This window comes from Fukomys damarensis, unplaced genomic scaffold, assembly GCF_012274545.1.
Source record: "Fukomys damarensis isolate Sample0158 unplaced genomic scaffold, DMR_v1.0_HiC HiC_scaffold_32, whole genome shotgun sequence".
In the NCBI taxonomy this organism is placed as follows: Eukaryota; Metazoa; Chordata; class Mammalia; order Rodentia; family Bathyergidae; genus Fukomys; species Fukomys damarensis.
The window spans coordinates 45481219-45495168 of record NW_022900944.1 but is presented as its reverse complement, the minus strand read 5'-3'; the positions used below and the strand labels follow the sequence as shown (position 1 = coordinate 45495168).

Here is a 13950-nt window from a genome sequence, read left to right as displayed (position 1 = left end):
GGGGATGTCAAATTACTGTATTCTACCTCAAAGCTCCTGTGACCCTTCCATCGTAATGACATGCTCTGGCATAAATGCCCGAGTGACTCCTTGTTTGGAGAAAATCAGCCCAAGAGATTTAACTTTCCTTATGCCAAATGATGAAAGTCTTTATGCTTCCATTCCATCAAGCAAATTGAATTTCTTTAAAATTAATAAAAACAAATGCTCATTTTAGATAAAGATGAAGCATCAGTTAGTACTATTAACTCTGATCTAGTAGATAAGTGTTGGTTTCTCCTGGTTAAACATAATGGCAAAAGATAAATTTCCAGTGAGTGACAAAAAGGAGTCTTTCAACAAAAGTTACTCTGATTTATGCAATCTTTGAAGTTTATGGTCTTTTTGCACTAAGTCTTTTGGGTTTTGTTCAAGATTATTATTCCTAACAATGACTCTGTGTATTAATTAATGTCAACCTATTTTCTCCTTACATTTTTAGGAACATGTTAGTCCTCTGGCAATATCTGTAACACCAGATTTTGAATTTCTTTATCCGATATGGGTATTAAGAGAGGCTGAGTTTTTCTTGGGTCATGGGAAGATTATTGCCAGTTTTACTCTTTCCTTCCAGAACCCCCACTGGGGTGGGATTAACATTTTGTGAGCTGTTAAAATGGCTTTTGGTGGGGGTCCTGGAGGGCACGGCCACTTCACCTTCTCATTCACTCAACAGTGTGATAAGTAGGAATTAGCCCTCTGACTTTGTAGAAGCAGGGACAGATCCTCTGAGTGGATAAGCAGCTTTTACAGGCTCACTGCCCGGCAGCTCATGTGGCGGACACAAGAAGAACCGAGACTCCGTTCTCTCTGCAGAAATGCCAGGTGATTCAATACGTCCTTAGGGCCTGACTATGTTGTAAGACAAATTAGACAGCTAGCCATTGTCATGTGGAACTTTAAACCTACTTGCTGCTTCCAGATAGAAATTTTAAAGAATGTTAAGGATGTAAGATCCCAAAGGTAGGAAATGACGTCCTAAGAGGAACCTTGTTTCCTTCTTTTTTCAAACCCAGGTCCTTGTGCATGTTAATCATAAGCTCTACCACTGAGCCCTAACCCCAGTCTTGGAAAATGATACCCTAATGATAGGACTTGAGAAAGTCAGCTGAACTGTGCGTCGGTTTCCTAAATTGCAAATTGTGTATTAGTTCTCCATGATACCTGCGGGCAAGATGTACACACAGAAAAAGTCACATAACTGATCACTGCAAATCTGGAAAGAAGGCTATAATTTCTGCCAAAAATTAAAGTGTACTGTACTTTCTGGGATCCTTTGATTAATAATTTCATACATATTTCATAAGACAAGGACAATTATATTGTGCTCAACCTTCCTGCATGGCATTCTCAGCTGAGAAATTTCTCCATAAGTGAGAACTTTTATGCAGTACAGAAGAACCTGAAATCATTTCTGGAGCTGCTCTATCATCGACACTCCTTAGTTATGCAGCATGTGAAGCATTCTCAGCTTATTGTCATTCAGTGTTGATGGCCTTAGCCATTGCGTGTAGACTTATTCCTCTGGAAGCTTCTCCCTTCCAATGGCTGCCTCTCTTTCGCATTGGTGACTCCCTAAGAAGATCCCCTGTCCTCTATTCTGGTGCTATGCTGCCAACTTCTCATGGAACAGCATCTCAAGGTCCACCCCCAAATCAAGGTGGGAGTAATGCTCTGATACTAGCTCCAGTTCCTGTTGGCAGAATATCATTCCTGATTTCTGTACTAGACACTCACCTTAAAGCCATCTCTCTTTAACTCAAGTCCGGCATGGGTTCTTTACAAAGCCCATTTCGTCACCCACCTTTACCCTTCTGCTGCACAAGGTACTGCACCCTCTAACTCAGACACCTGCTGTGGTTTTCAACACATTTTCAGCCTCAGACTCTGCACCAAAACTAGCCCCACTGCCTTGCTTTCAGTCCTTCCTCCTTCTATCTGGTTTTTGCCATGGCTGTCCAATGCCTCCCAGCTTCACCTGTCGCACTCAAGCCCCTTTTCACACTGCCACAGGAGTTACCTTCTAAAGTCCAGTTCCTTCTGAAGCCAAGCAAGTGACCTGATCAAGTCCGACTCCTTGGCAGAGCAGTTAGAGCATTCACAGTTGATTTTCCCGCATACTCCACAGCTATGTGAGTGTCTGCTCCCAGCCAGGCACCGGGACAAGTGCTGGGCACTTACTGCAAGATCCACATTAGTCTGCGGCCTTCTCAGCTCTCCACACACATCTCTGCACACTTGCAGCCTGCTCTGCAGCCTGTCATTCTGTCTATAATAGACGCATCCAGTAATGCTGACCAGCTTGCTGACTTCCCATGTGTTCTTTCCTGTTATGAGAATGTCCTGCATTTTATCAATGTACCCGCTAGTCAGTTTAGATATCCTCTCTCTCTGGAATCTCCTTTCCCACACGACTTCTCAGGATGGACAAAGGCTCCTTTGGGCTTCCACTGCGGCTTTCTGTTTACCTGACAAACTCAGGGGCTCACTGTACACAAGGACTGCGCAGCACGGGGAGAATGGCGCTCAGAGATCTTGGTTCACACCTTGCTGCTGAATAATATCTATAAATACTCATTTCGAGACATAAGGACTCTGAGCCTGCAGCTATGAACACCTTGCTTTCAGGAATGATAGGCAGAACGAAACTTCTTATACATTTGACATTGCAGACGCCTCAGCTTAATGTGTCCAAACCCCTACTCTGACCCCTCATCTTAATTAACAGCAAATCCCATGAACTCCATTCACACTGCCCAGGATGTTTGTAGAACCAGGTCCTTTCTTAAAACCACCACTGTGATTGCTCCAAGCCCCCACGTGCCTAAATTACCAGCAGTCTCCTAGGGGGCTCCCCACTTCTGCCACGTTCCCTGCAGTCTGATCTCAAAAACAGCAGATGCGCGTGGCCCTTTGAACCCCGCTCGCCTTCGGGCCCAGCGTGCCAGCCCCAGGAGGACAGGTTTTAGTTGGCTCACTGACATGTCCCCAGCATCTAAAACAGAGGCCAGCGCCTGGCTGCTGCATTATTAGCTTTTGGATGAACAGCAGGTGTCTCGTTGTGGTGAGGAAGCCACCACGTCTTTCCACGGCACGTGGCTCAGTAAGACAAAAGCCATGTGACGGTCAGGGTCAGCAACGCCCTGTGGGACTTTCCTTCACCTTGCATCACATCACAGCGTCCTGCGTGCAGATGGGGTCATGATTCTGAGGTGACAGCCGCCAGCCTGGCTCCCTAGCTGGGTGCCTGCACAGATGGAATACAGCAAGCTCTCTGCTCTGGCCCATTCTGGACACATTCACCTTTCCGCAGAGACCCACGAGTTCCCAGACTGGGATATTACTAACTCAGGATGTGCGTTCAGATGTTGTTTCCCTGGATTCACTTCTATTCTCCTCAATGACACCCCAAGGGGTATAAGAAAATGTACAGAAATATACACATGTGTTTGGAGCTGAAATGCGTACCCTTGATTGTCTTTTTCCAAGTACTCACCACTGTCGACTGCCAGGAAGAGGGCCGTGTACACGCTGTTGCGGACGAAGGGAGACTCCCGGTCCAGCACAGCGGTGGTGTCAACAGTCCCATTGATGGGGTTAATATTCAGCCAGCCCGCTGGGTCCTTGTAAACAGAATACCTGAAAAAAAAAAAACAAGAAAAACAAACCCAATGTCAGATTGTATTTAAGTTAGAGACAAGTAGTATTTATTAAGTGTGGGGCATAAATGCCTACGCCAGATGCCAGGTCATGCTTACCCCAAACTCTAAACATTGCTGCAGTCTCCATTCGTACTCAGAGAGTGCTAGCGGGCCATTCACCGGAGCCTGCTCTGGGTTGAATGTTTTGCACGTGTGCCCCGCCAAGCCTACCAGGAGGACGAAGCTGAACATAGCCATCTCCTCAGTCCTCAGCCTGGTTTCTCTTACAACTCAATGCGCTGCCCGCAGACCAGGCGGGGGAAGCACTCGTGTGAAGGCGCAGGCCTGGAGGATGCATGGAGACAGCATCCCCTTCATGAGGGGTGGCCCTGGGGACCACACGGGGAATGCAGCCCCTGAACTGAGACAGGAGGAGGGGTCGAGGCGCTGTCAGAGAACGAGGGTGAACGACGCATATTAACCCCTGGAACAGAGACAGACACTAAGATGTCACTTCCACGAGGGCAAGGACACGTGTCTACTCGCAGCCGTGACTTCAGTTCCTAGAGCGATGCTTGGCACATGCACAACACCCAACAGCTGTCGGCTGAATAAATGCAGATGCAGGACTGGAAGCAGACCTGTGGCTGGAACATAGCTTCTTTAAGGGCAATGGAGAGTAAATGAGTTTAGAGAAACAGATGAAGCCCATTTACAAAGAACTGAAGCTTTCCTATAAAGGGATTTGACTCTGGATAACAGGAAACCACCAGAGGGGTTTAAAAGGGTATGCCTTTTTGAGGTTGTTGTGAAAGTAATACATGCTCTTAGTTAGAAGTTCAAACCACAGAAAGGCATAAAGTAAGCAGTGAAACTCTTCTCTGTCAAGGAGACTCTAACTGAATGTGGCTCAGATTTCTCTGAGCTGGGAGGCTCCAGTAACAACACGCTCTTCCTGTACTGAAGACAGAGAGAGATGCCTGTGAGTGCTTTTCTGCCATTCCCCACCTCTTTGGAAGATGCTGCCCTGGAGAGGTGCAGGCACAGCAGCTCACTGTCCTGGTAAGATGCCCAAAGTTGACCATCTTTGCTCTGCATAGCTGGCTGGCTTTGGTTCTAAGGATGTTTAAAACTCGACTTAGCCAACAGGATTACAAATCTCCAAGTGGAGAAGAGCTTGCGGCAAATTCCCTCCTTAGTCTTCATGGTGGAGAAGTTACCAACCCAGATCCTCATCCTGGGACTTGTGAACGTTCCCACACAGGGCAAGGGCTTTGCACAGGGCTGTGCCTGAGGATCTTGAGATGGGCCACTGTTTTCACTTCTCTGGGCTCTGTGGGTGCTAAGTGCAATCACAGGTGCCCTTGTTAGAGGAAAGCAAAGAGACCGAGACACATAGGAGAGGAGACGCTCCTATGACCACAAAGGCGGAAACTGGAGGGGTACAGCCACACACCAGGGGATGCTGCCACCAGCAGCAGCTGGGAGAGGTGGGACAGATGCTCCCCTTGAGCCTTTGGAGACTGTGTGGCCTGACAGACACCTTGTTTGACCCGGTGAGACTGATTTTGGACTTCTGGCCTCCGGAACGGTGACAGACTATGTTTCTGACAACCGAGTTTATGGTAGTCTGCCACAGTAGCACCACTAAACTCTCTCAGTGTGTACAGCACCCTCACTTACAGATGAAGAAACTGAGGCACAGACGCCATAGCTGCACAAGTCACGGAGTCAGGACGTGGGCTCTGGTGGTCTTGATCTCAGAGGCTCCATTCTGAACCTCATGCTAACCCACTTCCTACCACCTTATTTGCTCAAGGCAGGGGTCAGAAGGTTGTTTTACTGATGTGAATTTAAAGACAATGCTGAATCTTGAGGAAAAGCTGCCTCTTAGGGCAGAATGGGTGTAGGACGCGATGGGCAACTGCTGAGGCGGAGGCGGAGTCGGTGGTGGAGGGGCAGGGAGTTGCAGTGGTCCTCACCCAGGACTTGGGGGGGATCTCAGGGATTGCAATGTGACTGCCACCTGCGGAGGCCGTGGTCAGCAAAGGGAGGGACAGTCAACCTGCCTATCAGGAATGGGAGCCAGGGATGAGAAACCTTGGGCCATCGAAGGGAAGGGGCATTTCTCCCACGGCCACAGACCTCCAGGCGTCCCACCACAGGCAGCAGTTTGTCCTGAGACCCTCACTCCCTCCAGCAGTGGCATCCAGGCTGGTGGCCTCAGGCTTCCCAGCCCTGACACCGCAGCATGGCCTTGCCGACACATGGAAAGGCACGGTGGCTTTGTCCCCTCCCCTCTAGCACGGGACGGCCGTGAACTGACCTGGGAAGTGAGTCAAGGCTTCATCCTGGCCCACAAGAGGACACCAGGGCAAGGCCCTGTGGCTCCCTGGAAGGTGCCTGGTCTTGTCTCTCTCATGGCAGGGCAGGGACGTGGTGCCCGTTTTAACGGTGCCGTCTTGAGGACAGCCACCAGCGTCACACTGAGTGTGCAGTCCCCGTCCAGATGCCACAGCAGTCGTCTCTGGCCCCGTGGGGTCAGTGATGTTCGAGTGAGGACACTGAGCAGGACATCGTGGTGCTGCCAGCTCAGTCCACCCTGTCAGGGGCTCCCTGGGGCCAGCGGCCAGTGTGTCCTCTTTTCCCAAGCTTGCACCAAGCCTGGGATGTTTTGTAAATACCCAGCTTTGCAGAGCCCTGGGAACATGGTGCGCAACTGCTGCAGTGCAGGGACAGATGGAGAGAGCGCAGGGCTCCTGTGGGGCTCCCCCATCCCCTGGCCACCCCAATTACCATCTCAATAATTCTTAAAAAAGGGAAGAGACACACTGCTCCTGAGAAGCAACTGCTTTGAAAACCAGTCTTTCATTTCAATAGTAATTTACACTTCCACCTGGCAACCTCCTACTATTTTTCAACATCCTACTCAAATGTCTCCTCTCTGTCACCCTGTGTGACTTCCCAGGTAGAATTAATCACCCTCCACTAGGTCCTCACCGAGCACACGCATAAATTCAAATGCTGGCCAGAGCATAGTATGGGCCTTAGGGACCTGCCAATTTTGCTGGACCCTAAAAATTCCCTGGGGTTAGGATGAAGTAAATGTTGACTCAAATAAGTAAAAAATGCTTTACTTGGCCTGAACTTTATAGGTGCTACCACATTTATTTTCACAACAACTTGACACAGTGGGTACCATCCTTGTTCTAAAGGTGAAGTAACTGAAAATCAGAGAGGCTTAGCCACTTGCCAAAAGCAGCCCAGCTCAGCTCTGGTGGAGCTGGAGCTCAGCACAGATGTACGGGGTCGCAGGGACCGGGCCTCGGACACATGCAGTGTGGACCTCCTGCCGTGTGCCAGGTGTTGGCCATGCTGCATCCCAGGGCCGAGTGGATGGCCTGGGACACGGGAGAGGGCAGGGAAGGCTCACTGCATCTTTTCTTTTTCAGTTGGAAAAATCCTGAAAGGGAAAATGCAAAGAAAGGCGATTTTTTTTGTTTCGAGGTAGCAGGTTCACGGCTGATCCAGGAGTGATTTGTGGTGGTTCAATAGATGTGAAATAATGAGAAATGTAAATAGACCATATTTTATGCCCTGGTGATTCGACTTAGTTTTCATGTTGTATGCAAGTGTTGGCTCTCGATTTCTCGCTGTCATTTTTGTTTTTGTCTCAGGACGCTACAGTTTTGCAGCACAATTAATGTGCTTGCTTGTTCTTGTAATAAAGAGTTATTATGTTCAAATCAGTGCTGAGAAATAGAGTCGTTATGTTCAGATCAGTGCTGAGATAGCACTGTATACACAATGCTCTGACAGCCTCACCCTGACCACTTGTGCCCGAGTGTGTCACTGTTGACTATTTTTCGTCTTTAAAAAAATAACCAGGTACCCAAAACTCTGCTACTTGTGTGTTCAGGACCATTCAGGTTTGCTTTCCTCTACATTTTTATTCAGTGCCTCTTTCCATGGATGCCTAGCAGAGGAGTCCCAGACCTCAAGTGCCCTTGGAGCCCACACTGCGGCCCCTCCTCAGAACCACACCTGGGGCACAAGGACACAGGGCTCTCCAGGGCCAGTCCCCAGCCCCACACTGGCTCACACTGCAAGTCCAAGCTAAGGGCTGGGGTCTCTGAAGGGCAGGTGCATCCTCCCCAGCCTGGAGGGCACCAGGGCTCAAGACCACAGCTGGCCTGCCCTTTCCCTGCTCAGCTTCTGAGGATTTTTGTAAAATCTGCCTCTTTGACCAACTGGCTGGGCACACTATGTAAATTTCTGACATTTTCAAAGCTGTCTTTTTAATAAGCCTTTCCGTATAAAAATACCAGTGTGCAAGACATTTTTCTGTGCTTTTAGGCCTGAAAATGCATATGCCTTATTAAATTGGAATTTCCAGGCAATTTATCTGTAATGTGAACTTTGCTTGTTACAGGGGAGAAAAAATCAAATTAAAAACTGAGCTCATTTCAGTCCAAAATGCAGATTCACGGAGCTGCTCACAATCTTGCCAACACTCTGCCTCGCCTGGGTGCCTGTGTGGGGAGGGGAGGGGCAGACTGAGGGGGCAAGATTGTCTTAGTCACCTTACTGCTTGCTGACACACAGTACTCCACCCATGACATAATGGAGGCCACGTTCCGGGGGCTCCAAGGCAGGGTGGCATGACAGAGTAAAAGTTGTTCACCTCATGGTGAACCGGAAGCAGAGAGAGAAAAAGGAGGAGTCAGGGAGGAGACAATCCCTTCCGGGTCATGACCCCAGTGACCCGCCTCTTCCGGATCCCACCTCCTAGCAGCAAGTCCGCTGTAGCTCCCCCATTTTTTAACCACCTTCTAGAAGTCCTGCCTCCTAGCAGATGCGGCTTTTAGGGGAAGTCTAGCTTTAAAACATAACAAAGATTTGCATCAGTGCAGGGGTGGGAGCAGGCTCAGTAGCCGCACAGCAACGCCAAGCAGGGACAAAGCTGCCAGACAGGAGGCCAGGTTCAGGTTTGAGTTGGAGGAGCTTCCCAGAGCCAGGGCCTGCCGGCCTGATATTGGTGGGATGGAGGAAGACAGCAGAGGCTTGATGGGTCCCTTCTGCAGGCCTCTTAGGGTCACTGTCTATGAGGTGGCACCCTTGTTTGTACAGCGTGGATGCCAACTGTGCATGAGTTAGGAGGGCCTTTTGACTTAAAAATGGTAGGGACATGGAGTGGCAGGAGTAGCCAAATGGATCAGTGCCATGCAGTAGAGCCCTAGAAGGTAGCCCGTATGTATATATAGATCACTGTGAGTCTCTCTTCCATACATAGATAGGTATCTATGTATGCTAGATAGAATCCCTTCTATTGCTATGTGAAGTATGATCAAAGTATACGGTGAATATTAAAATTAAAATTTATTACAGTAAGAGACACATTGCCATGAATCCTCCTTGAAATATATCCCCTCCCTTCAAACACCCTTATCCCAACATTATTGCTACTTTTCTCTCTTTTTTTCATACGTGTTTGCAGTACATGATGTTTACATTTGTCTCAGGGAGTGGGTACAGGTACTTAACATATCTCAACTCTTTTTATTCCCCTTCCTCTCCCCACTCACCTCCTTCACCGTCTTTAGACCCCACTTCTCCATCATCATCATCATCATTATCATCATCATCAATTTGTGTGATTTACAATGTTTTTTGGTACCGGGGCTCAAACTCGGGTCCTTGAGCTTTTGAGGCAGGTGGTGGAACTACTGAGCTAAATCCCTGGCCCCTTTTTTTCTTTTATGGGGGGTACCGGGGATCGAACTTGGGTCCATGCACATGCAAGGCAAGTGGCAGAACCACTGAGATAAATCCCTGGCCGCGTGTAATTTACTATTTGATATAGATGTCAAATTGGATTGTTAGGGAAAGCCATACCCTTCAATAAATTGTGTTAGGTCATTATCCATTTAGAAAAAAATTAGATATCTTTTTTATCTCAATCCCAAAACTAAATTCTAGATAAATTTAAGAGAAAAACAAGTATTAGAAGAGAAAACAGACAAAGGAAGAAACCATTTGCAACATGAATTACAAGGGGATCCTGTGTATCTAGGGTACAGAAAGAATTTCTATGAGCAAAGGATAGACAATATGAACAGTGATGGATAGATACAAGGCGGCTCCCAAATGACTACAAAGGCATTCAACCAAACATACAGTAACACAATTTCAAATTAACACTATACCAATGTACCAGTTTTTTAACCTGTCAGGTGAATAGAATTTTAGTTTGATCGCGCAGCCAGGGAGAGAAGCAGTGTTAGTTTCCTACTGCTGCTGTTATAAATGGCTGTGAACTCAGTGCCTCACACAGCGTAAGTTCATTCTCTTACCCTTGCAGAGGTGAGAGTCAGACTTGGGGCTCACTGGGCTGAGATCAGGGTGTGGGCTGTCTGTGCTCACCCTTGCTCACCTTCCTCGGCTCAGGTCATTTCCTCCACCTTCACAGCCAGCAACGGTGGGGCCTCCTCATGCTACGTGGCGGGCAAAGGCTTTCTGATTTTAGGCATTCATGATTAGATTCACCCAACAGTCCAGGACCATATTTCTATCCCTGGGCACTAAACTTGCCAGCATCCACCACTGACCCTTGGGCCTTCCTGCGGCAGTATCTTCATAGGGACTTGCATGAGACATTGCCGTGAGCTCCAGGCCTCTGGCTGGAGTCATGCGGGACATTGCCATGGGATTGAGGTCCTCAGCTGGATTCTTTGGGTCTCTAGTATGCGGACACATCTCTTGCACTCCACTGCATTTGACTTCTTGGGTGAATATTAAAAGATACTCCTGTAAATTTGTATGTCCTGTATCAAATCTATTCCCTTGCACACCACTGACTATGAGTGGCCTAAGCTGTTTCTTATTAGACGTCTCCACTGGTGACTTCTGTGCTATACTCGGGCCACTGGGCACCTACGTGGCTGTGATGTGGGTGTCTGGGAATTATTGTCCAGTAATAACTACTACTGGAGAGGGACTAACCCTGTGGACCCTGTCAGGAGTTTGTCCATGAGGTCTTCCCTGGATACCGGAATGCTGAGCTCAGAAACCCAGCTCAAAGATCTTGTTCATGTTGGCGTTCTTGGGCCTGGGGAAACTGTGAAGCAAGATAAGTCTCACTGGGTGAACAGCTGTGTGAGCAAACAAACGTCCTCACAGCAAAGCAAGCTTGGCAGCTGCAACTTCTAGCAAATTCTAAGTCACTGGTTCTTTGCTGGATGCTGTTTCCAGTGCTTAGGAAGAGCCCCCCATCTGGAGGCACGGATGTGGGAAATTCAAGCCTGGCCCAGGCAGGTTGCATAAGGACGGGCTGGCTTGAGTGCAACAATGAAATTAATGATATGGCTGATGCTAATTAACAATCCTTAAATCATTGTTTTAGCATTTTTCTCAATACTTAGAATGCTAAGCCATGTTTTCATCTGGAGCTAAGTGTGTTCCCAGATTTCTGACAGCTTCTACGCCTTGGCCTATTATTAGATGTGCCTCATATTCAGCGACATTATCAGGGACCCAGATTCCTGGGACCTTGTTAAATTCATGGCTTCACACATTGAATCTGTGTTTCTTTATTTCTCAGTATTGCCTTGCTGCCACGCTGGCACCTATCTGGTCTGCAGAGTCTGTGGGCCATCTCCCAGGGACTCAAACCATCCTAGCCAACTGTCAGTCACAGGAAAGACGTGGGGACCGAGGAGGATGCCCAAGGACAAGGGGTGACAAGGCGGGGAGGAGCCAAGGATGGAAGAGCAAAATCCGAGGGGCTTGTGGGTACTTCAGAGGAGGGGCTGGTAGCAAAGAGGCTCTGTGGGAAACAGATGAGGTCTTCGGGTGGTTTGGGAAGATGAGTTCTTTGTCAGCCTGCAGCTCCAGCAGAGTGCTGCGTGCACTGGCAGGAGGAGATGATCCTGGGGAGATTCTGTCAAAGGCCAAGCCATTCTTAGCTTGCATATCCACGTTGAGAACAGGCGAGAGTTGGAGGTGGAATAGATTTATTTTCATCATTTCCCTCCTGGGTCAGACATTTTTCTCCCTAGATTTGGGGCACATTTTGGTGCTCATGTTGAATCACTCCTTTGCATGTGGTCCTTTTCTGCTGCCTGCCTTCTTCAGAAAAGGGCTTATGATGCACATCATTCTTAAATTCATGATTTGGGGCATGGAGACGGGCAGGGTGAAAAGGCAGGACTCTGGGGTTTAGCTGGCCACCACACTTTCATAACAGTTTATCAAAGCAGAGTTAAGACAGACCAGTCTGGTATTTCCAAGTTTTTGAGGGACCAGGGCCTCTGCCTGTAGCTGTGGCCCAGGGATGGCTGCTCGAGGTTCAAGATCAGCTCTCATCCACTTCCTCTAAGGGCATCAGGGCACCTGGACCAGGGGTTCTGTTTCCCAGGGCAGATAGCAAGCTGCCAGGAGGGCAGAGCAGGATGCCAAGCTGGCATGGGAAAGCCAGTCAGCCCCTGTGCATTCATTTTTATTGAGTGAGTAATTGCTAGGCCATGGCCTTTGTGCCAGCACCTGAGTGTTTGAGCCAAGAGCAAACTGAGTCGAGCAGAGGTAGTGGCACTTTTGAGAAGTCAATAAATTCAAGAGTCAGCTGCCACCAGGCTCCTCTGTGACATAGAGGCGAGGCCTTGCTATGCCTTGAAGGTCAGTGGACACAGCCCAGCAGGCTGCCAAGCCAAAGAGGCTCTTACAGGAGCGTGCCAGATGCCATCTCTCTTGGTGGCCTCTAGGCAGCAGCCATGTGCAGCCATTGTGTTCCTGAGGGTGGCCGATGCAGGGACAGCAGCCCGGGGTGTCTGGGTTTGGGCTGGAGAGGGCTGGTGGAGCCACCTTTAGGGCCCTCCTCTGGCTTGTGACACACACGGTGGCCCCATGTCTGTTCTAGCAGCCCGAGTGCTTTCTCACCACAGTAGCATGAGCCACACTTCCACCCCACATGATTCAGTACCCACACCCAGGACTCCTCCACGCCAGGCCTCTCTCTGCAGGGACCAGGGAGTCTGCAGGGAACGTGGCACGAGCTTCCTGCCCTTGCCATGCTTACCTCTGACAAGGGTACTCAGTGCCTGGGATTGCAGTTTTCAAGGGAGACAGTGAGTGCCCAGGGGAGGACTGGGTGCACTTCCCTTCAGACAGGCACCAGCCGCGTGTGTGGCCTATGGAAGCCTTTGACAATATGCGTGAACAGATGAGCAGGTGAGGGCATAGTTCAAAGTCATCGCTTAGAAGACAATGGGAGGGTGATGCCCAGACTCTGAGGAGTCAGTGTCCCCAGGGTCACCCTAGGCAGTGTGAGGACAGCCGCAGGCCTGGCCCATGTGGTTGGCGGCCTGTGGTGGGGTCGGGGTGCACAGAGTTTACATCAGAGGACAGCAGTACATCCTGGGCCTGTGACACGCTCCCACCACAGGGCCACCGGCCGGCGGAAGCACCCTGCTGGAAGGAGGGGGCTCAGCGAGGTCACTGTCAGGGACCAAGGAGGCTCAACCCCAGCACCAGAGCAGAAGACATGGTGCCAGGCCCCAGATCCTCTGGCTGCTGGCCATAAGTGGGGATCTGGTTCACGCCTGCCATCAACTCCTCTGTGCCTGGCCTGGAGCCTGCCCGGACCTCCCTTCCCCAGCTCTGTGCTGGCAGCCAGCTTCTCCGGCCACCTGTGCGCTCCTCCTCCTGGGCCGGTCCTTGTTACCTTGCAGGTCTCACAGTCAGGGTCACCTCACCCCACTTGTCCAGCTAACACGGGCTTGCTCAGTTCCCCTCCAGCTGTGAGGGTTGAAAGTCGTGGCCCTGCTGGCTCTGTTGCAAATGTTCCCGGAGGACGCCACACCGCCCGATCCACCCTGTCCTCAGGGCCGCTCAGGGCGCTCCTAGTGTCCCTGCACCCCTTAGTGTTTGTTGAATGTGAGCAGGACAGCTGCTGCAGCTGGAAGGTAAGACTCCCTGGCCACGGTCACTGTGAGCCTTACTTTACGGGAAAAGCAGTACCCACCACTGGCATTAAGACTGCTGCACATCACGCAGCGTTTACATCTCCATGGCCCTCTGAGATTATCCGGATTACAGAATTTTGCTCATTTTGTTTTCCTATACACGATATCCAGACAAAGAGGATTCAGATTTGCTAAACAAGTCAGCTCCCAAGACTGACTTTCCAGAAGATCCAAAAGAACCCAGGTAATTTTCATCCTGGTCTTGCTGATTTGACTTTCTTCAAATAATATGTATCACCCTATCATTTTAG

General features: G+C 49.5%; 1 protein-coding gene across 2 annotated transcripts in view; it reads right to left on the bottom strand.

Annotated features, from left to right (window-relative positions):
* Positions 1-13950, bottom strand: part of Cdh13 (cadherin 13) — a 962550-nt gene that overhangs the window by 37629 nt on the left and 910971 nt on the right. For both annotated transcript variants that reach the window (XM_010618349.2, XM_010618348.3), the window contains exon 11: positions 3536-3678. In XM_010618349.2, coding sequence (XP_010616651.1) covers positions 3536-3678 — 143 coding nt within the window. The remainder of the gene's footprint in view (positions 1-3535; positions 3679-13950) is intronic.